The 23558-nt window shown below is 44.7% G+C and overlaps 1 protein-coding gene across 2 annotated transcripts; it reads right to left on the minus strand.

Annotated features, from left to right (window-relative positions):
- Nucleotides 1–1669: 1669 nt before the first annotated feature.
- TUFM (Tu translation elongation factor, mitochondrial) lies at nucleotides 1670–21738 on the minus strand. 2 transcript variants are annotated; one of them, XM_077449598.1, is made up of 11 exons: nucleotides 21625–21738; nucleotides 20488–20525; nucleotides 16609–16771; nucleotides 14399–14565; nucleotides 14204–14308; nucleotides 11283–11447; nucleotides 9035–9167; nucleotides 7448–7552; nucleotides 4707–4858; nucleotides 4479–4598; nucleotides 1670–2467 (listed from the first exon to the last, which is right to left on the minus strand). In XM_077449598.1, the coding sequence occupies exons 1-11, from the start codon at nucleotides 21662–21664 to the stop codon at nucleotides 2300–2302; spliced, it is 1356 nt and encodes a 451-aa protein (XP_077305724.1). In that variant the 5' UTR covers nucleotides 21665–21738; the 3' UTR covers nucleotides 1670–2299. The 2 variants fall into 2 exon arrangements, with proteins under 2 accessions (XP_077305724.1, XP_077305725.1); XM_077449599.1 differs by having other exon boundaries at nucleotides 16609–16768; nucleotides 21625–21732.
- Between the last annotated feature and the right edge of the window lie 1820 nt (nucleotides 21739–23558).

Here is a 23558-nt window from a genome sequence, read left to right on the forward strand (position 1 = left end):
CATACAAAGTTTAGGAGATATTCAGAGGGCATTCAGCTGACATCACCGTCTCATGCACTCTGAAGGTCCGGCTTACAGTGCCACACCTTCAGAGCCCGTACTAAAAAGATCGCTCCTGCACACATGTCCCCAGCCACTCATGTTGCTGGAGGCCTTGAACCTGGAAGGAAGATCGGGGAAGATGTCAACCATCTCAGCTGTGACATTGCGACACTGGAGGGTGGTGGGGGCCCCTGGGCTTGAGTCACTTTCGGGCCCTACCTTCTATACATTACCGTATAACACGCACCCCAAATTTAGGAAGGAATTAAGGGAAAAAAAAAATTACATTTAAACGCCCATCAATGCAGCCTTATCAGTGTCCATCTGCAGCCTTGTCCAGTGTCATTGCAGACTTGCCCCAGTGTCATTTGCAGCCTTGTCATTGCAGTCTTGAAGTTTAAAAATTGCGCCGCCGAGATACAGAGTCCCGTGTATCGCAGACCTGAGCAGAGCCGAGAGTAGCCAAGTGTGCTCGGCTCACAGTCACACCCAGCCCCTGTGTTATGTCCATCATAGGGCAGGACTGGGCGTGACTGGGAGTGGAGCCGAGCAGAGTATACTCGGCTATGCATCTCGGCACATTATGACATTGCCTTGCAGGGATTCTTTTGGTAATCACATGCAGTTTACTAATACTTTAAAAAACAATAATTGCTTTTCACATTTCAGCTGTCAGTGGAGGAATCCCGCTGACAGCTGAAAGAACGGAGCCTGAAGGTATTGGTTTCAGAATAAAAATGAATAGATGGCTGCACACCAAGGTAGTGATGAATCTTTTTATTGTAAAATCTGTAACATGAATAACACCATAGGAAAGCAAGTACAGGTAGACCTAGACCAAGGTAGTTCTGAATCTCTTTATTTTAAGGTAGGGTCTAGCTGTACCTGCTTTCTTGTCCTGTGGTGTTATTCATTTTACAATAAAGAGTTTCATCACTGCCTTGGTGTGCAGCCATCTATTCCTTTTGATCCCAGTTGCACAGCCGGAGAGCCGAGGCTAGCACCCCTTGGGGGGGGGGGGGGTCCATTCTCAAGCTTACCTGCTTCCATCACTCACCTGGAACGGCATTTTCTTCTCCCAAATTCAGGTTTCGGAACATTTGCACGAGTACCGATACTCGTGCATATGCTTAGTATTGGCACCAATACAGATATCAGTGCAACTCTACTTTTCCAAGCTCCCGCAGGAAAAAGTAATTAATGTACTTTTTTTCCCTGCAAATATGTGCATTTATAAAAAAAATTCTAAAAAAAGTGAACTTGGCCATTAAAGCTTCTTTAGCGTTACAACCAACGCCCCCTTTAGGATCTGTACTCAGTCCTCCTAGGTGAAGGCTGTTTTTAAATTTGAAGCTTTTCAACTGTTGAGTGGACTGGTCCCCTAACATCTGGGATACAAAGCCAATGACTAAGAGTAGCAAGAGAATGTTTTGATTCCGGGTATTTACCCGATTCCCCTTGTGAGATCAGGAAGAATCTTCTTTTCACTTGAGGCAAAACCAACCACAGCTACCCACTTGAGTCCAAATGCTCTTATCTGCAATTGTCTCATTGCTTTTTACAACTTATGAGTGTGATCAGTCCTTATTTAATATAATTACCAGCTTAATGACTGCAAAATTAATCATTACAACTCAAATAACAGTTTAATATAATTATAAAAGAAAAAGATGAAAAACAGACCATGGATTGCCTATATGGGACTTTTTTTCTTTTCTCTGAAAGCCAAGACATCAGTGTCTTCACTCCCTCTGTGCTGGGATCACCACTAACAGAACATAATTTATGACACAATGAATATGGCTGGGGTCACACAAGATATATACGGGGGGGGGGGGTTACGCTCCCAAAAAACAATGTACATGTGACACGAACAAAGCAATCAGTCAGAAATTCACGTTGCAGTATTCAGGTAATAATTATATGCACAGACAAACGCTCTCCTGTGACCCCAGCCTTAATCCTGATGTGTCTACATGACAAAATTCTTAATGACAAAACTGTTAAAGGGTAAAGCCATGTTTGTAAGAGCCTCCAATCAGATCAGACGTGTGATCCTGTAACTAGACAACCAGCAGGGGGCAGCACTTGCTTTATTGAGGATAGGGAGAATATTACACAGGATGGAAGGGAGATCAGGACTACAGAAGAGATAGAAGTGCTACAACAAGCCGATGTTTGTCTTACAGTCATTCGTAATCTCTTGTCTCCCCCCCAGCTCCCTCTGGGATAAGTTCATGTTTGGGGGAAGGGGTTATTACCACCCCTCCTCGTCTTCTTTTTTCATCTCTAGGATGTCTGTTACAATTCCAGTGCCGATAGTCTTGTTTCCGTCTCTCAAGGTAAACCGCTGACCCTTTTCCAAGACCATAGGCTGCCGGAGGGTCATTATTAGACCGGTGTCTTCACCTGGCATAACCAATTCCTGCAAGAGAGGAGAGAGTCATTACTCCAAGATCTGAAAACCAATAGGAGGAGTTGAGCGGGTGCAGACTTCACTGCACACACATAACTTGGGGTTAAATCTTTACAGCCTAATCACATCCAATGTCGTCTACCAACCTGGAACGTGTGTTGCATTAAAGTATTACTAAACCCAGGAGCCTGCATTCACTATATCTGGTCTCCCACAGTACACAGAACATGGAAATGCAATTATTTTAGCAAATATAAACTGCTAAATACCTTTTCTCATCAGCAGTATATAGCAGTTTTGTGACTTCTATCAGTCTGGTTAAAGCTTTTAGGAGGAGCTTCCATTCTCCCGATTGTCCTCCAAGGCTGCATGACCCCTGACCCTCTGTCTGGACAGTGCAGACTGGCCCTGTGCTAATCGCATGCACCCTCCCCAAAAATATAAATTAAAAAAAAACTCTTTAACACCACACACCAAACTGAGCATGTGCAGTTCTATTCTATAAGCAGATGGATTGGGGACAATGGAAGGAGAGGAAGTTTTGAGAAGACAGGATCAAACAGCCTTTTTACACACTACAGAGGATTAATCCCTTAGGTTCCACAGTGAGTATAACATGCATGCTTTCCTACATATACAGACTGATTTAAGGTTGCGGGTTTAGTAACACTTTAAGACTGTCCATTCAATTGTATAGGCTGCCAATGCACCAATATTTCCAAAGTGGTGAACAAAGCAGGTGCATTTCTTTAGTGCATTAGGGTGCCACGTTAATACACGTACAACTGCAAAGCATAGGTGTGACAGGGCCTTTCAAGTGTATCATATTTATTATGTTTTAGATTGAGTGGGAAGTTATGAAGCCATTGGGGTCTATTTACTAAAACTAGCAAGTGAAAAATGTGGTGCAGCTCTGCATAGAACCCAATCAGCTTCCAGGTTTTTTTTTGGCTAAAGCTTAAAGTGGTTGTAAAGTCAGAAGGCTAAAGTAAGAGTGTGTGCGTGTGTGCCCTAATACTCACCTGAGCCCATCTCGATCCAGCGATGTTGCATAAGAGCCTCCACTGTCCGGGGACTCTCACTCCTCCTTTTTACATAAGGACTTTAACCACTTGCCTACCGGGCACTTAAACCCCCTTCCTGCCCAGGCCAATTTTCAGGGCGGTCACTCTTTGAATGACAATTGCACAGTCATTCTGCACTGTACCTGAATTAAATTTTCACACAAATAAAGCTAAAAAAAAAAAAAAAAAAAAAAAAAAAAAAAAAGCACTGACAAGGCAGCACTGGTGGGCACCGACGAGGCAAAAGTGGCTGACACCAATACAGTGATCAGTGCTAAAAATGTGCACTGTCAATGTACTAATGACACTGGCTGGGAAGGGGTTAACATTAGGGGCCATTAAAGGATTAAGTGCGCCTAACCAGTGTTTTTGTATTTACTTCCAGGTGCTTTCACTAAGGGACGTGCTGGATTTTATTCCCTGCTTCGCAGAGAAACAAAATCCAGCACATCCCTGTTGACAGGACGAAGGTCTGCCTTGTTTCTATATGCAGAGCTCCGTCCTGTCTCTCTCCTCGCGAATTAGTGGGTGCCGGCGGACATCCATTGGCTGGCAACTGCTGATCACGGGCACCCCCTACCTGGAAGGGATGGATCATGTACTAGGTACATGATCCGACACAGAAGAGCCACTTTGCCGCTGTATATAATGGTGTTATGCAGTCGGCAAGTGGTTAATTGTGGACGCAGGCAAAAAACAAACATTGACTTCCAAACATATAAAAACATCCTGGAAGTCTAGGTTTTGTAAATCAGCAAAAGTACCAATTAGCTTTAGGGAGCACAAATGTGGGATCACAAACTTGTAAGGAGATCGTAGTAGACGTGATCTCCAGCAGTCTCATGTAATGCGTCTCGAAGTCTATGGATCCTGAACTGGGCTGTGCAGATCCTAGTGGTAGCAGAGCATAGGTGCCTCCAGCACTATATAAAAAAATAATGAAGCATCTCACACACCTTTCCTTGGGGTAGAGTGATTCTGACGGACATGTCCCAGGTCAGCGAGAACATGACGGGTAAGAAATTGCTGACGAAAGGCTTGTGACGTCCTCCTTCCTCTTTGCTGAGGATGTAAACCTAAAACAGAGACATTACTGTTGAAGCAACAGAGGACAGCACGATGCAGGCATTCAGATGCTGAAAATACAATGAGGGGTGAATATATTATGGAATTATGAAGTGTACCTGGGCCTGGACCTTCTGGTGAGGTTTGATTGATCCGGGCTTGCACATGATCATTCCACGTCTCACGTCATCTCTTTTTAGCCCTCTGACCAGAGCCCCAAGGTTGTCGCCGGCCTCTGCTCGGTCCAGGTTCTTGTGGAACATCTCAATACCTGCAAAAAATATTTTATTAACAAGGAACGACATTGGTCACATCATAAGCTATACCCTTACTAAAAAAACAAACAATGAACTGGTGATGCAGAATTTAGAGTAGAAGTAAAAATCTGGAGGTTATTTAACCACATCCTGTCCGGCCTATAGCAAAAAATGACAGCCAGGCCGTGGTTTGTCATGTGATGTCCTTCACAACATGCCGCTTGTGCACGCAGCGATCGGTGGCGAGATGCGTCGCTGGGACACACATCTCCAATCACGGTAAAAGAGCCTATAACGTAGTTTTATTTTAAATTCTGTTTATTAAGTTTTGCAATAACAAAAAAAAAAGAAAAAATGACAGCCTGATAACAGGCCACACACTACAAACATAACACAAAAGACCTCAGCACTGGGCTCCCTGTATAACCCCGAGACTGAAGACGTAGGCTCTTTACCATGTGATCAGCCATATCCAATCACAGCTGATCACAGTGTAAATAGGTGCCGGTGTTTAATCAGATTAGGCAACCCGTTGGAATTTGTAACGGAAGTGACGTTCCCTCACTGCCATCTTGCTACACCCCTCACTCCGCCACAGTAAGGATACACTGAGAAGGGGGCAAGCGGACACCTTGTTACACCCACCGGAGTTTTGCATTTCACACTTATTTTTAACAGTAAACAAAGTTTTTATGGTAAAATGCACAAGTTACAAATCCGTCAGACTGTTGACTTGTTGAATGTTGAATTATAAAAGCAGTGGCCTTCTGTCAGATTTGCACACCCCTGAGATCAGAAGGTTTGCCGTTGCTTTTAAAAAATCGAATCAGTCGGATTTGTAAATACTGCATTTCACTATATAAAAACTTTGTTTACTGTTAAAAAAAATAAAAAGTTAAATGCAAGACTCTGGTGGGTGTAACAAGATGTCCACTTCTCCGTGCATCTGTGGAGGAGTGCGCGGCGTAGCAACATAACGGCGACGTAAGGTCACTTCCGTTATTACAGGTCGCCTAATCTGATGAAACACCAGTTATATGCATTCCTCTAATCACACCGACAGTGCGTGATTAGAGAGCTGATAAGCGGCTTTCCTGAGGGGGGAGGTCTGTGCTGATAATCAGTGCAATAACATCATCGATACCCACCATTGCTGCCTATCAGTGCACATCAACATTTTCTGTCTTTTTTTCCCCATTTGTTTAGCAAAACAAACTCAGTGGTGATTAAATACAATCAAAAGAAAGCTCTGTCTTAAAAAAAAAAAAAAAAAAAAAGTAATAATATATAAATTATTATATATATATATATATATATATATATATATATATATATATATATATATATATATATATATATATATATATATATATATATATATATATATATATATATATATATATATATATATATATAATTATACTATTCTCTATATCTCAAAGTATAGAGGAGAGCCGCACCCAGCTATCAATCCAGTCCCAGCAAACAGGTCCTCCCACAGACCTTGTATATTTAATAAAAAAGTTAAATGAGGCTGCTGCACTTAAAAAAAATGTTGCTTTATTCCATCAAATCTTTGAAAGATTTGTGTGTGTATATAATATATTAGTGTAAAAAGTCCATAATCAATGAATCCGTGCTAATCCAGGTGTAAAAAAAAAAAATGAAAAAAGTGCTCCGGTGCAAACAAGGTGCTCCTCCCAATAGAAATGCATGGGCCTCTTACTAGATAAGAGATCTCGGGTAATAGAGATCAAACTGCATTTATGGTGTCTATCGGATAACTGACGCTCTCACCATCCAGATATCTTGTGATTCCATCAGAAAGGGAGTGGCTGCAGTGTCCCCAATGCTGCAATTGGATCTAGCAAGTACTCCACACAGAAATCCCTTTGCTGGCTCTCATGCATGTGATCATGAGTGGCCGACAGCAATCGCCAGGCGCACGTGCCCTCTGGCGGCTCTTAAAGGGAGATTTTATATAAGATCCTTTCCTTCCCAACGCCAAGCGCAAGGTTCACCTTTTTAAATATGTTTGCAAATAATCCCTGGTATCTTTCTGAGGTCCCACCAATTCATCTCTCCTCGTATGTATAGTATCCCATCTCCTTATGGAAATCTGCAGCTCTGCGTGCACATGTATTATAAAAAAGTGTACAATTCTTTAAAACTGTTCACTACTGGCTGGAAGCGATCACATTTCACATGTTCGGCACAGGGTTGTCTAGAGGGAAAGATTTAGGTCTATAGAATCTGTTGCAAGCAGCTATAAAAATCCTAGAATATTTTTTATTTTTTTTACCGCCGTCTAAAAAGCAGCCCAAAAAGCAACTCTATTCAGTTGAGCAGGAATAAGCAGAAGTAAAACAAACCTCTATCACAAAAAACATACGTGTCCTTTAAATGAGTCCTGGAATGAGAATGGCCTGGTGCAGGATGACCTCTATGGAGTCAGCACTCAAAAGTTGGTTGGGCAGATGGATGGTGCCTGAGAATGGCTCTGGCCAGCATCCCCTTAACCCCATCTCAGACAAACTGACCATTAATATCTGCCAGTGACACACACGCCTCACCCTAAACAAAGATAAAACTATGAGGATCACCTGTAACCACGGATTTAATGTGTCTGCTGCGGCCGACAAATTCACACTCATCTCCCTTCTTAATTGTACCCCGTTCCAGAGTTCCGGTCACCACGGTGCCTCGGCCTGCAATCCAAACACAAATTATGGACTAGGAGTTGAGAGGTATGAACATTACACCAAGCAGTATTTTTATTTTATTTATTTTTTTAAATCGAGGAGTCTCATTAAGTCAGCTACTTACTGTGCAAAATATATAAAAATGAACAACAACTGTGTTCAATGCACACCTTCCATGACCTCATAAATGGCTTTTGCAAAATAATCTAAAACTATTCCATGTGTAATTATTTTAAATGACCTGGCCTTAAAATTGCCTAAAGCTAAGAACTGATATTAAAGGATAAGTTCGACTTTGGTTCCATCAGTTTTTAAGGAGGAACATACAACATGTTGCAAATGCTGCAGCTGTTGGCTGACCTCCCCCTCTCTCTACCCCTTACCTGCGACGGCAGTACAGGAATTTGTTCTCCGTACTAGCTGTCACTTTTTTTTTTAAATCAGCACGGTCGTACAGGGCCCGCCCACATCATTAATTTACACAGCTCTATGAATATATGGAACTACAAGCCCCGACATACACTGTGGAGTGCAGTGTTAGTTTATCAATTTTCCTGTCAGATTTTATCTGGTGATCGCTGGTGCAATGCTTTACAGGCTAAATAAAATGCAAATTTTTGTACCTGCAAAAAAAATAAAATGTGCATTTAATATTTTTTTTTCTAAAAAGCGAACTTTAAATTCAGGACCAGGGACCTGTATCCTTATGAATCCCTCTGGACCATAGCCCAAGGCTGTGCGTGGGGCATCAGCTTCTCTTCACAATAAAAACTGAATTCCAACTATGGATATTTTCACATAGTTACATTGGTCCAGCTTGGATCAATGCAAATATGCATGTTCCATTCGTGGCCGATCCCTGTGAAAGCTGGAAATCATTGAAGTAGGCATTGCTACTACACTGAATGCCACTAGCTTCTGGGTCCTGTGCTGAGCACCTGTCCTGCTGAATAGTGAACACAGAAACCATCCCACTTTTTCAATCAATGCAAAGCATTCCTTGATTGGTGAAGGCGATTGGCAACATCACAAACCCCACCTTGTCTAATCAGAACGCTTTGCATTCGTTGAGAAAATGCAAAGTGTTCTCTGAATGGCAAGGGAAGCTATGGACAAATCGATGGAGTGACACAGTGATAGGTACTCATCAGAAGTGATAGAAGGCTTATCTTTTCCGGTTTCTCAGACCACAGAAATGAACGGGGCTGTTCCCAATGGGACCACGGGGGTGGGGTTGAGTCCCCCGCTCCCACAGCTTGTAAAATCAATCCATTAGCAAATTAGCCACTAGGATTGCTTTTACAAGAAAGCCAACCACCAAATACTCAAAAGTCCAGTAACATACCAACACGTCACTGGTCGGCAAGTGGTTACAAGGTCAGAGACTGATGTGGTTCTGTAAAGCCTGTAAACATGAGGAATGACTAATAGGAGCGCATTTGAAATTCTATCTGCAGAACAGATCCTGGCAGAGAAGAAGCCTTATACCTGGAATGGAATAGACAGACTCCACCGGCAGCAGGAAGGGTTTATCCAATTGTCGTGAAGGGATAGGAATGTAACTGTCCACGGCATCCAGGAGCTTCATAATAGAGTTCAGCCCAAGCTCTGGATTCTTGTTCTGTGGAATAAACACAAACCCGCTTTTTTATATGGAAAAAAAAATAAAAAATTTAAGATCAGTCTGTGCTTGGGCCCACTACATTATACTGGGGTAGGAGAAACAGACCCTCCATTAAGTTTTTATTGATACCCATTGGAAAGATTCATTCCTCAATCCTACCCGGTGACAGTTGTTAATGGGAGAGAAAGAAAGGGGGATGTTCTAAGTGTCAGTTATTCCCAGAGTAAGCGATAAGGGGAAATTCTCCAATTGAGGCACCTGTAGTCCTACAACTTCCTGTTGCATTCCTGGGATAGAAGGCGATGTCAAGAAAAATAACATGCTGGGTTTTAATCCTTAAAGGGGTTGTAAACCCTTCTGTTTTTTCACCTTAATGCATAGGCTGCAAAAACTGATACTGACTGGCCCCCCAGTCCCCCCCTTTTTACACACCTGAGCCCGTTCGTTCCCACGGCGGAGACACGCTCTTCCCCTCTGCCCATTGTCACGACTCTTGCTTGGACAGATTGATAGCAGTGCAGCCATTGGCTCCCACTTCTGTCAATCAAATCCAATGACACGAGTGACAGAGGACCAGGATGAGTCCGGCATCCTGTATCTATGCACACAAATGCTGGACTCGGGAGAGCGCCCGCAAGGTAACCCCCAGGGAGAGCGCTTCCCCCGGGGTTTTCCGATGCAGGGGAGGAGCCGATAGTGCCGCCAGGGGACCCCAGAAGAGGTGGATTAGGCTCACTTTGTGCAAAAGGAACTGCACAGTGTAAAAAATTCTTCTTTGTAAAGAGGGTTTACGACCCCTTTAACATCTCTTTCCAAAACCAAAAAAATATCTTTTGGTTATGCCCACACTTACCAAGAGGGTCTCCGATGGTGGCCCCCAGACTTTACTCAAGAGTCAGTGCAACAAGGCAGCAACTGTTATACGTTAAGAACTACTGACCCCTGGCAAGTCCTGATGGGGGGGGGGGGGGTGGGGGGCAAATATAAACCTGTTATGAGAGCAGCGGTCGGCAAACGCTGGGAGCTGCTTGGTTTTTCAAGCCTGCTGGTAACAGGGCAGAGGAAGGGTTCTACTGGTGTATACCAGGCTGTGTCTCTGGCCAACCTATAGCCATACATTAGTGAGTCTATGAAAATACCATAACCTACTAAAGAACAACCCAATATAAATTCTCCTGATGTTTGCAGGGATGCCACGTGTGTGTGTGTGTTAGTTTTTTTATGTACCCGTAGTACAGCCCAGAAAGAATGGCGGGCATTTTGCATTTTTTTTGTCCTACCCAAAAAACAGACACCAATTTAAACTTTTTTGAAATTGTACCCAAAATATGCTAACCGTGACCTTTGACCCCGACTAACAACAACAACAACCCTGGTAACCTTGATCATTTTTAATATTTTTTTTTATTCTTTGTTACTTACATTTATAATTTATTTATTTATTTTTTTACACACTTTGGTTTGTTTACAATGCCTCTCCTGCAAGAAGAGGAAGATGCAATGTATCTTTCTTTTCATTCAGAAAGGAAAGAAAAATACACAGGGCGGGTCCACAGCGACTTATCACTGTGATAGCCAATCAGAGTCTATCACAGCCATCAAGTGGCCCAGAACTGACAGACCCGGGTCCCAATCATTGGTGAGAGCCCAGTCTCTGCAGTGCAGCGTGCTCCAAGCACACAGGGGAGGTACGCATATATGCAGACCCACGTAAAAAAAAAGAAAAAAGCCCACTTCCGTGAAGCCGCATATATGTGTGCGGCTGGAGCAAAAAAGGTGTTATTCTGAAGAAAACCCAATCGCAGGAGAAACACGTCATCCGCTAATTTCTGACAAGAATTTTATTCAGAAATAGCTAGCTGCCTGGCTATCATGATGAGCCCCCGGCTTTAATACCTTCAGTCACTAACCCAGAATAAGTATCCAAGGGAAAAACTCCCAAATACTCCTACTTTCCTCATCTGCATAAGAGTCAGGCAGCAACTTTTTTCCAGAAGATCAGTGGTGCAGCCTCTATAGTTCTCATGCTAGATGTACTTTGGGACTAAATAATTAGATTCCCTCTAAGCCAAAAAATAAATAGCAAGCACACAGCATTTCTTAGATCTGTACCTCCAGAGCACACAGCGCAGAGCCAGTGATCACAGGCGTGTTCTCTCCATCATATCCGAATTCTGTCAGCAGCTCTCTGATCTCCAGCTCCACCAGATCCAGCATCTCCTTGTCATCGACAGCGTCTGCTTTGTTAATGTAAACCACGATGTGCTGCACCCCGATCTGCAAAGGGAGGGGAAAAAAAAAAAAAGCAACAGTCCACATTATGGATAGAATACTGACAATGATACAAAGGACTACAGATAGAACTTTGACTGATATACGATACAGATATCCTGATAGGCAACCCGACCGAGGCTCAACATACTCTTCTGCCTAAAGCAGCAGGATATTTTGTTTCCCTGGAAAGAGGTTGGCTTCTATTCAAGCAAAATATTGGAGGGCTGATCTTTACTCTGGACAGGCCACACACATGAAAAACCACACCTGAATGTAACTCTGCTGAGCTCCCATTCAGATGTTTTTGTTTTTTTTTTAATTTTATTCAGCCCTTAATTTCCACCATCCAGCATATACACCTAGCAACACATCAGTGATCTTTATCACACTTTGTGACTTGGTGGACATATTGACCTCATATCTAGCAGCTGTCTATCTGATCCATTACATCTCCACAGCCCCAACATCTAATCTTCGGCTCCATCTGGGGTAGCCTTTGCAGGATTGGTTGGAGTATTGTATGCCTTTGCGACATGCGACTTCCAATTTGGCAGACTATTCATATTGTTAATTCAGGACACACGTGCGCCCCCTAAATGGAAATGTGGTATCATGCACAGGAGAGCCACTTTGCTGCCATATAACGTCATTATGCAGTCAGCATCAGGATTTAACGTGCAGGGTGATCGTCAGCCCTAAAATGGAAAATCAGTAATCTTTAAGGCCATCATTCACACGGGTGCTGTATGAATAATAAGCCATTGAGTTGCGTCTTTACAGCTTTCCCAACAGCATGTCAATGCAACTCCCAGAGAGGATGGAGATTGGCGGTATTCTGCCTCTTCACAGACCTGGAAGGAGCAGGCAGCCGGTGAAATTAAAATTCCTGATCTGCATGCTTGTTCCAGGTCAATTATTTCTAGCACTGAGTCTAGAGGTCAAGCATGACATCCAGGAAACTGGCATTTTTCACAAGGAGGGGGGAGAGTCAATTGCATAACCAGTTTACTTGGTAATCCCCTAGCTAGTTTTACATTTTCCAAGATTACTATGGAAGCACTCCTCCTTTTGTAATCCCAGTTCAACTATGGAAATGCTCCTTCCTCTAAGGTTACAATAGAAGTGCTTTGCCCTCCGCGATCCCGAGGTTACCATGGTAGCGCCCCGAGGTCCCGTCGTTACCATGGTAGCGCCCCGAGGTCCCGTCGTTACCATGGTAGCGCCCCGAGGTCCCGTCGTTACCATGGTAGCGCCCCGAGGTCCCGTCGTTACCATGGTAGCGCCCCGAGGTCCCGTCGTTACCATGGTAGCGCCCCGAGGTCCCGTCGTTACCATGGTAGCGCCCCGAGGTCCCGTCGTTACCATGGTAGCGCCCCGAGGTCCCGTCGTTACCATGGTAGCGCCCCGAGGTCCCGTCGTTACCATGGTAGCGCCCCGAGGTCCCGTCGTTACCATGGTAGCGCTCCCCCCCCCCAGTTCCCGTTGTTACCATGATAGCGCTCCGCCCCCCCGGTCCCGCTGTTAGCATGGTAGCGCTCCGCCCCCCCCAGGTCCCGTTGTTACCATGGTAGCGCTCCCCCCCGAGGTCCCGTTGTTACCATGGTAGCGCTCCGCCCCGGGAGCCTATTACCATGGTAGTGTTACTCCCCCTGAGATTCCATGTTACTATGGAAGTATTCCTCCCGCTGGGATACCAGTGTTACCATGGAGGTGCTCCTCCCCCAAAAATCCTGCGTTAATCACTCTTCCCCTTGAGAAGCCTGTGTTACCATGGAAGTGTTCTCCGTCCCCCCACCACCACCCCCTTCTAAAGATAGTTTTCTAAGATACGTTAATAGTTTAGTTTATTCAGCAAGATATGGAGCTTAGTTATGTAGCATGAGGCTGTATATTCTGCAATATTTACATTTTTGGTAAACTCGTGCAATGAATCCAAGTTCTGCGAGCTGAGATAACATGCACTGCATTGATGTATTCACACAATTTCACAGTAACCATGAGATAAAACAAAGTTCAGGAATATTCCTTTATCCCATTGTTTTGCAAATCTATGTACACAAACTATACGATTTAATCAATTCTGATATTGCCGTTTTACTAACCTGACAGCTTATTATTCTAAACAGGAAGCTTTCATTTTGTTTGCAAATATTAAAGATTGTAACTACCAGCAAGAATAAGTCCTTACATTTAAAGAGCACCTCTCATTTCAGATCCATCATGGCAGCGCCTGTTAGCGGGCATCCACTCACCTGCTGCCGCCATGTCCCACACCTTGTAGTGTCACTGCCACATCACCAACCGTCCCATTAAAGTGAAGTCCACAGCGGGTCAGAGGAGGAGCCGCTGCGGGACAGAGATGACTCTTTAAAAATTATGATTTAAACCAAGCCTTTTTACTAGTGATTTAAATCGACTTGATTTAAGTCAAATCCAACCTATGGAGGCTCCACGATGCAGTGAGACCACCTCAGAAGTGCATAGTGGGACTAATATGTTTTCAGAAGTGCGATTTCTACTCTTGCGAGTTGATTACTTTTAACTAAAAAAGTGTTTTTAAAGTACTACACTTAGAAGGGATGTTCCCCTTCCTCCCCATCGTTGAAAGAGTAATCTTCTAGCGTGTATTGGAAAAGGCTGCTCTCAAGTCTTGAAAGCCTATTCAGATTGTTTTTTTTTTTATAGGTTTCCATACATGTTTTCTAGACTTTTTATAGGCATTTTAGGCACGTGCGCCTAAAGAGACAACCTGGTCTTACCTGTTTAGACAGCAACAAGTGTTCCCGTGTCTGTGGCATCTGTCCGTCTGTGGCTGCCACCACCAGGATACAGCCGTCCATCTGGGATGTCCCGGTAATCATATTCTGCACAAAAGGGAGGCCAACCTTTAGTGTATTAAACCACAGAAAATACTCAGGTCAAAGCTTAAAGTGAGATGAACACGAGAAACCCACCTTGACATAATCGGCGTGCCCTGGACAGTCCGTGTGCCCGTAGTGGCGGTTGGCTGTGGTGTACTCTACGTGCGAAGCGTTAATGGTGATACCGCGAGCCTTCTCTTCAGGTGCGTTGTCAATTTCTTCATACTTCTTAAACTTCGCCCCGCCTGCCTCGGCCAGGACTGAAATTAGACAACAAAATGAACATTAACTGGGTAAAGAAATGCCAGAAATATTGATGAATGCAAGCAAATTTATGCTGCATCTCTCAATTACCATAACACACTGCAACCAATAAGCATTTATCTCGGTCTGACCAAAGTGAGACCACAGGCTGCTGGGAGTTTCAGGGCTACGAGCACATCGAGTGTACTTTGTACAGTCTTACTAAAGGGAACCTGTGTTGACACAAATATGGGGGTAGGGGCTACCACAGCCAAACTCTAGTTGGAAATGCTAGGTGTCTGGCTGGCACACTGACTTCAGTGCTTTATGAGTCACTGACCCTGAACAAGCAAGGATAATTCAATTTAGGTCTGCATGGCTGTTTCAGGTCAGTAGCTCAGGAAATCAACAGATTGACATGAAAGCTCACCATACATGTACAATCTCCTTTAGAGATGCCAACAATTATGTAGCGGTCTATGTGATTGGATATATTAGGTTAAGTCTTAATATTACATAGTCTTGGTAAATCTAAAGTTGACTGTATGGCCTGACTTGGGGGTAACCATACACGAATCGAATCTCGGCCAGTTCAGCAGGTACCGGTTGAGACTCGAACCATGTATGGGCAGGCTGAATGTACCAAGTTGATCGATCAACTAGGGTACAATCAGCATGCCGAGTTTTACCTGGGATTATCACTAGTGGCTGCTAGCAATAATCACTGTCTTCTCCCCCCCACCAGGAGAAGACAATGGCCTGGCAGAAGGGATTCCCGCATCAACACTATGTTGATTTGGGGGGGGGGGGGGGGGGGGGATTTAGAGCCCGTGGTTGCAGGAAATAAATTTACTCCGTTTATGGCCTAAAGCCCCATACACACTGAGATTTTCTGCTGATTTTTGTTTTCAGATTTACCAAAACCATGTAGTGCAAGGGCCTGCCTGATTGCATACAAATTGAAAATTCTAAGGTTTGACCTCATATTATATGGTTGTGGTAAATCTGAAATGAAAAAATTCAGCAGAAACTCTGATTGCGTGTATGGGGCTTAAGACTAACTTTAGGCTGGCCATACATTATACAATTTTCTTCTATAAAACTTTCCTTTAGATTTACCAAAACCTTATAATATGAGGTCACACCTAAACACTTTCAATTTTGTATGCAATCAGGCAGGTCCTTGTACTAGTTGAAGGTAAATCTTAAGGAAATTGAACAAGAAAATTGTATAATGTATGGCCAGCTTTACACTACACAATCTGACTGTACAATCTCCCAAAAGATGACTGGATACAGATTGATTGGGTAGTCTATTAGGTCCTTATTTTACATCTGATTGGTCAGACTGTAACATGCATGATGAGCCTTAGACCTACCATCAACTATGTAGTGCAAGAACTTACCTGATTTAATACTTATGGTATGGATTGTTTAGGTTTGCCCACTTATTGCATAGTCTTGGTAAAGCAGATTGTAAATAATTTGTACAGATTGTATAGTCAGTTTTAGCAAAACTGTCACCAAACACCCCACCTGCTTACCAACATGACGAGCCCCTGCTATAATGAAGAAGGAACATATGCAAAGGCTGTGTGATCACGTAAACCGCCAAACAAAACAAAAAAAATGGGTACTGGATTTTTTTTTTTTTTTTTTTTTATTAAAAACCAATTATGGCACACAAGTTATATTTCCTTACAATGTCCTTTATGTACCGTGTGTTCACATATAAAATCAATGCATTGATTTTATAAGTTGTAGTACCACTTTTCAGCCTTTAGGTGGTGATAGATTACCATTTCAGGTTTTCACGTGTTCAAAACAACCTTCACTGAAGGACAATGGTTGCTCAGGGAAGCTTCTATGTATTTTATAAGTTGTAGTACCACTTTTCAGCCACCCGAGGTGGTGATAGATGACCGTTTCAAGCTTTCATGTATATATATGTTCAATGCAACCTCCAACGAAGGACAACGGTTGCTCAGGGAAGCGGACAGTTACACTTTCATACACAAAGCCCAGTGTTAGTGCAAATCAGGCAGATCCTCAGCACTTACTTTTGGTAATAGCTGCAGTGAGGGTGGTCTTGCCGTGGTCTACGTGCCCGATGGTGCCGATATTGACATGTGGTTTATCCCGGGTGTAGGTCTTTTTGGCCTCTGTGGCGTAATTCCTGTACAGCAGAGGGCAGAAGCGGGCTGCGGGGCTGGGCCATGTCTGCTAAGGGTGGGGGAAGAGAAATGACACTCACTAATGCTTAGAAGGTATAAAAAGGATAAACACAGGGAGCTTGAGGATAGAAATGTGATCTTACACCCACCCCACAATCCTTTCCATTACTTTAACCACGTTGTCTCCTAAAGATTTACCCCCCTCTTCCTGGCCAGGCCATTTATTGTGATGCGGCACGGCATTATTTTAACTGACAATTGTGCGGTCGTGCGACATTGTACCCAAACAAAATTGATGTCCTTTTTTTCCCCCTCACAAATAGATTTTTTCTAATTCTGTCTTTTGGTGGTATTTGATCACCTCTGCGGGTTTTTATTTTTGGCACTATAAACAAAAGACAAATTTTGAAAAAAAAAAAAAAGACATAAAACATCCAATGAAAAGATAGAAGAAAAAAAATATATAATTTCTTCATCAATTTTAGGTCAATATGTATTCTGCTACATATTTATGGTAAATAAAATTCCCAATAAGTGTATATTGATTGGTTTGCTCAAAAGTCACACCGTCTACAAACTATGGAATATTTTTATTTCTTTTTTTACTAGTAAATAGCTGTGATGATCAACAGGCACCGGAGGACATCGATCCCACCCCCACCGTATAAGTTATATGGTTGCCAAGTGGTTAATGCCGACGTTTAACATGCTTAAAATGTGCCTTCTCTGTTTGCTCCCTCCTCATCAACATTCTAAAGCCCCATACACACCATCAGATTTTCTGCTGATTTTTTTCCTTCAGATTTACCAAAACCATATAATATGAAATCAAACCTTAGGAGTTTCAATGTGTATATCAGGCAGGCCCTTCTACTACGTGGTTTTGGTAAATCTGAAGACAAAAATCAGCAGAAAATCTGATAGTGTGTATGGGGGCTTAAAGCGGAAGTTCACACAAAAATTGAACCTCTGCTTTTCAGAACCCCCCCCCCCCTCCGGTGTCACATTTGGCACCTTTCAGGGGGCAGGGGGGGTACAGATACCATTATTTGCACCCACTCCTGGGAATAGACTCCCACGGGAGTCACGCCCCATTCCCCCCCCCCGGTGTCCTGGGCAACACAGAGGTCCTAGGAGATAGCGGGGACCAGTTAGGACGTGCAGCGCGACTCGCAGCAGTAGGGAACCGGAGAGTGAAGCTCCAACGTTTCACTTCCCGATTCCCTCACCGAGGATGGCGGCGGCAGCAGCTGCCGAGAGACTGATCGGCTTCCGACATCGCTGGACCCTGGGACAGGTAAGTGTCCATTAATTAAAAGTCAGCAGCTGCAGTATTTGTAGCTGCTGACTTTTAATTTTTTTTTTTTATTGCAGACCTTATTTTAGATCCAGCGATACCATCACTGGGTCTCTCTGCTTCTTTATGCAATGCAGGCAAATCACGGCTGGTGGGAGGGACCAGCAGGATGCTGTACATAGCTTCCTGAATACATCACAGCACTCTACCTCAGTACTCCTCGGGTCATGATGCAAGCAATGAGCACTGGGGAGTAAAGAGCTATCTCAGTGATGGTGAACCTTGGCACTCCAGGTGTTTTGACACAACATTTCTCATGGTACTCAACTACGCTTGCAGTGTAGTTGAGCATCATGGTAAATGTAGTTCCAAAACACCTGGAGTGCCAAAGTTCACCATCACTGAGCTAGATGATGCTCGACATCCTCTAGCCAGGAAATTAGGACAGTTCTGACTTGCTGCAGTTGCTGTGCAAGACTGAAGGGGGGGGTATTTATGTGTTTCCCGCAACTCCATATTTTACCCAAAAAAATTACGTACAGTGGAACCTTGGTTAACCACTTAAGGACCAGGCCTCTTTTTCAGACTTGGTGTTTACATGTTTAAAACTGTTTTTTTTGCTAGAAAATGACTTAGAACCCCCAAACATTTTATATTGTTTTTTTTTCTAACACCCTAGAGAATAAAATGGCGGTCATTGAAATACTTTTTTTCATACCGTATTTGCGCAGCGGTCTTACAAGCGCACTTTTTTTGGAAAAAATTAACTTTTTTGAATAAAAAAAATAAAACAGTAAAATTAGCTCCATTTTTTTTATATTGTGAAAGATAATGGTACGCCGAGTAAATTGATACCCAACATGTCACGCTTCAAAATTGCGCCCGCTCGTGGATTGGCGTCAAACTTTTAGCCTCAAAAATCTCCATAAGCGACATTTAAAAAATTCTACAGGTTGCATTTTTTGCGTTACAGAGGAGGTCTAGGACTAGAATTATTGCTCTTGCTCTACCGATCGCGGCGATACCTCACATGTGTGTTTTGACCACCGTTTTCATAGGCGGGCGCTACTCACGTATGCGCTCGCTTCTGTGCGCAAGCTCGTCGTGACGGGGTGTTTTTAAAAAACTTTTTTTTTTTCTTATTTATTTTTACACTGTTTTAAAAAAATAAAAATAAAATGGATCACTTTTATTCCTATTACAAGGAATGTAAACATCCCTTGTAATAGAAAAAAAGCATGATAAGTCCTCTTAAATATGAGATCTGGGGTCAAAAAGTCCTCAGATCTCATATTTGCATAAATGCAAAAAAAAAAAAAAAAAATATAACATTTAAAAAAATATATACCTTTAAGAGGTATGGGCGGAAGTGACGTTTTGACGTCGCTTCCGCCCTCCTATGGTATAGAGACGAGTGGGGGCCCTCTTAGCCTCACTTGTCTCTATACCCAGCTAGAGGACCCGATCGCCTCCGCCGCTACCGACGGCTCCGGTAAGCGGCGGAAGGTGCGGGAGGGGGGGGGGGTGGCATCTCTCCCGCCGCCGATAGCGGTGATCTCACGGCGAATCCGCCGCGGAGACCACCGTTATCGTACAGCCGACCGCTGCCTGAAGAGATGGATATCTCGGTTGTGGCAGCAGCTGCTGCCGTTACCGAGATATCCCTCTTCAAAAATAGGACGTACATCTGCGTGCGGCGGTCGGCAAGTGGTTAACGAGCGTTTTGAAAGACTAAATTTTTTTTTTTTTTTTTATTCTGACTCGGTTTTCAAGTGTTGTATCGCAAAACAAGCAGAATTCAAGCTAATCTGGTGTGCAGTGCCACATTTGACCAGAGGTGAGGGGGGCACCGGTGACACTAGGAACGGTTCGGAAATACTCAGAATCACTCAGAAATACTCAGTTCGAGTCTTTCTGAGCCTCTCAGAGTTCAGCTGAGCTGTCTGAGTATTTCCGAGGCTCTCTGGCCACATGCAGTATTGCATGAAATAGAAGTCAATGCAGAAAGAATTATCTTTGTTTCCACTGAATTCTATGGGGAAACTCGCTTTGATATGCAAGTGCTTTGAACGGATTATGCTCGAAATCCAAAAATTCCACTGTATAATATTGCTTGTTTGTACAAAAAAAATTATTTTAGTGTACTTTTATGTTAGATAATATACATTTGATAAATTGCTGCGCCATAAAAAATATGCAACTACCGCTATTTTCTTCTCCAGGGACTTTGCTTTCAGAAAATATATAACTATTGGGGGGGGGGGTTACAGTAATTTCAAGCAAAAAAATACATGTGCAAAAACTGCCCCAGTAGACAAGTGGTTGAATGAAAACACTGGGGACCCTTCCCCCCTCCAGTAGACAAGACAATCCCTCGGTCAGACATGCCAAGCAAACAGTCACACCGGTCCTGGTGACATATTACTACTCCCATCTTTCAGAAATAAGAGGATCCATGAAGTACTTACCGCAATGCGCAGGCTGTGAGCCGGGACCCTGCTGAGCACTGCAATACACAAAGAACAGATTGATCAGTCCGGGGATGTCTGGGACTCGCTCACTTCCAATTCTTCTACCTGCACTGCTGCCAGGTTGCGGTTCCCCTGCTCTGTCCTGATATATCAGCCGGTGGGTAAAAGAGCAGGAGAATTGCTACCCAGCACCATGGAAGTGTCTACTGGCAGCAGTGCTGATACCTCTACAGGAGAGCAAGAATGGAAATATTCAACTTCATCATTTACAAGAGGCTACTACAGGGATGAGGGCCGGAGGATATAGGTGCAGGGAGGGTACAGGGGAGAGGAAGGTATAGGTGGTACAGGACCAAGAAGGAGGGGTATAGGGGAGGTACAGGGTGGAGAAAGGTATGGAGGGGGGTATAGGATGGGGAAGGGGGTGCAGGACAAAGGACAGGGAGGTTATGGGAGAAGGTATCTGGAGGGGTACAGGGTGGAGGAGGAGGGGGATATACACTGGAAAGGGGGTGGGGGAGGTATTTGGTGTGCTCCGGGTACAAACATGACAGCGTGGTGCGAGGTCACTGTATGGAGGGTGGTGAGAGTATATGGGAGGGGGGGGGGGTTACACAGGGTGGAGGTGGTATTGGGGGGGCGCTACACAGGGTGGCGGTGGTATTTGGGGGGGGATACGCGGGTTGGAGGAGGTATTTGGGGGGGGATACGCAGGGTGGAGGTATTTGGGGGGGATACACAAGGTGGAGAGGGGTACACACACACACGACAGGAGGTGAGGTCACTGTAGGGTTGTCACCTCCTTGTATCCCCGAACACAGATGAATTATACAGATTTTGGGGGTACTTTAGTGCAGATAAGGCACTGGATTTAATTGGCACCTTCCTCAGCCCCAGGAGCTGTATAATGAATCTGTGGTGGGGTATGGAGGGATGAGGTGACAACATGACGTCACAGGGTCAGTAGGGGTGACAGTGTCTCGCTATGAGGTTCTTGAAGTGACCTTCCCCATAGATGACCTTCCCTGTATACAGGGAGCCCCCCGGAGGTGACACCCCTCCGCCATCCCAACTCCCTAGTCTGGGGCCACTCGAGGACCACCCTCCCCCCGGCCCTCTCCCGCCTCCCCTCACCGGCAGAACGGCATGCAGAGAACACCACGCGTCCCACCATCTTGCAGGAGTACGGAAGTGACAACCCGGAACAGGAAATAAATAGCGACCTCTACAGGCTGCCACCTCCAAGATGGCGGGCGTGATGGGCGTGTCACGGGAAGCGGACTGACCGGAGAGCTGAATGTCCCGCCGTCTTCCTGTGGCTCCGCCCACCGATAGACCCCATTCAGGGGTGTGTGTGGGGTAGGGGACCCCTCCTGTCCTCTAAGAAAAGAAGCCTGGAGCCTGTCAGTGCTGAACATGCTGGGTTTCTGGCTGCCATGCTGATCCTCTGGCTTCAGATCTGAATGTCTGACCTCCTCCACAAGAGTTTTCTCACACTTCCATGAGACTTGTTCCATTTACTGGAAATGCTGAAGCCAGACGTGTCAGTGTGACAGCCAGAAAGCTAGCATCTTCAGAAGGGTCCCAATGTTCACATTTCTGGATCTGGTGGTTCTCCATCTCAGACTTTGAAACACTGAAGAGATTTTCTGCCCGGAGCTGTGCGGTGAGGTGTCTGGGGCCCATTCTTCCAGCTCAGCCACTGCAAACAACTCTTTGTTTTTATATATATTTATATATATATATATATATGTATATATATATATATATATATATATATATATATGCACAGTGGGGACGGAAAGTATTCAGACCCCCTACATTTTTCACTCTTTGTTATATTGCAGCCATTTGCTAAAATCATTTAAAGCGGTTCTTCACCCTAAAGGGGAAGTTCCGCTAGTATTATCCCTCCCCCCCTCCGGTGCCACAATCGGCACCTTTCGGGGGGGAGGGGGGTGCAGTTACCTGGATAATCCAGGTAACTGCACCCACTTCCGGCCAGACCGCCACATGGCTCCGCCCCCCCCCCCCCCCGTTGTGTTCTGGGAAACACACAGTTCCCAGAGACACAGCGGGGAACCAGCGCAGCGCGACTCGCGCATGCGCAGTAGGGAACCGGGCAGTGAAGCCCTCTTGCTTCACTTCCCGATTCCCTGACAGAGGATGGCGGCGGTGGCTGCAGCGAGACGAGCGATCGCTCGTCATCTGCCGCCGACATCGCTGGACCCTGGGACAGGTAAGTGTGATATTATTAAAAGTCAGCAGCTGCAATATTAGTAGCTGCTGGCTTTTAAATTTTTTTTTTTTTGTGCAGCTCCTCTTTAAGTTCAGTTTTTTCCTCGTGAATGTACATACAGCACCGCATACTGACAGAAAAACACAGAATTGTTGACATTTTTGCAGATTTATTAACCACTTTGCGCCCGCTCTATAGCCAAAAGGCGGCTACAGAGCGGATGCTAACTGTCGGGAGACTGTCCCTGGACGTCCTCCTGTTTACTTCCCCAATGCATACCGCCACGGGCGCGCATCGGGGAAGTTCTGTGTTGGCTGTGTCACAGATCGTGCTAAATGGCCAATCACAGTGGCCATTTAGCACTCGATCGGCGTGTCCAATGAGCGGTGATCTCATATGTAAACATATGAGATCATCTCTCATCGCCGGCTCCCCTCCTCACACAGAGACAGCGTGTGAGGAGGGAGAGCTTCTGTGCTGCAGCGTCAGTGACAGTGAGTGTACACACACAGTAAAACACACACACACACACACATGCCCACCTGTCCCCAGTGCCACCTGTCCGTGCCATGTGTCCCCAGTGCCACCCATCAATGCCACCTGTCTCCAGTGTCATCTGTCCCCAGTACCACCTGTCCCCAATGCCACCTATCTGTGCCACCTGTCCCCAGTGCCACCTGTCAGTGTCACGTGTCATCAGTGCCACATATTGGTGCCATCTGTCATCAGTGCCACATATTAGTTCCATCTGTCATCGGTGTCAAGTGTCATCAGTGCCACGTATTAGTGCCATCTGTCATCAGTGTGACATCAGTGTCACGTGCCATCT

Source organism: Lithobates pipiens, unplaced genomic scaffold (assembly GCF_037356315.1).
Source record: "Lithobates pipiens isolate NorthernLeopardFrog02 unplaced genomic scaffold, aLitPip1_a1.2 Scaffold_22, whole genome shotgun sequence".
NCBI classification, from domain to species: Eukaryota; Metazoa; Chordata; class Amphibia; order Anura; family Ranidae; genus Lithobates; species Lithobates pipiens.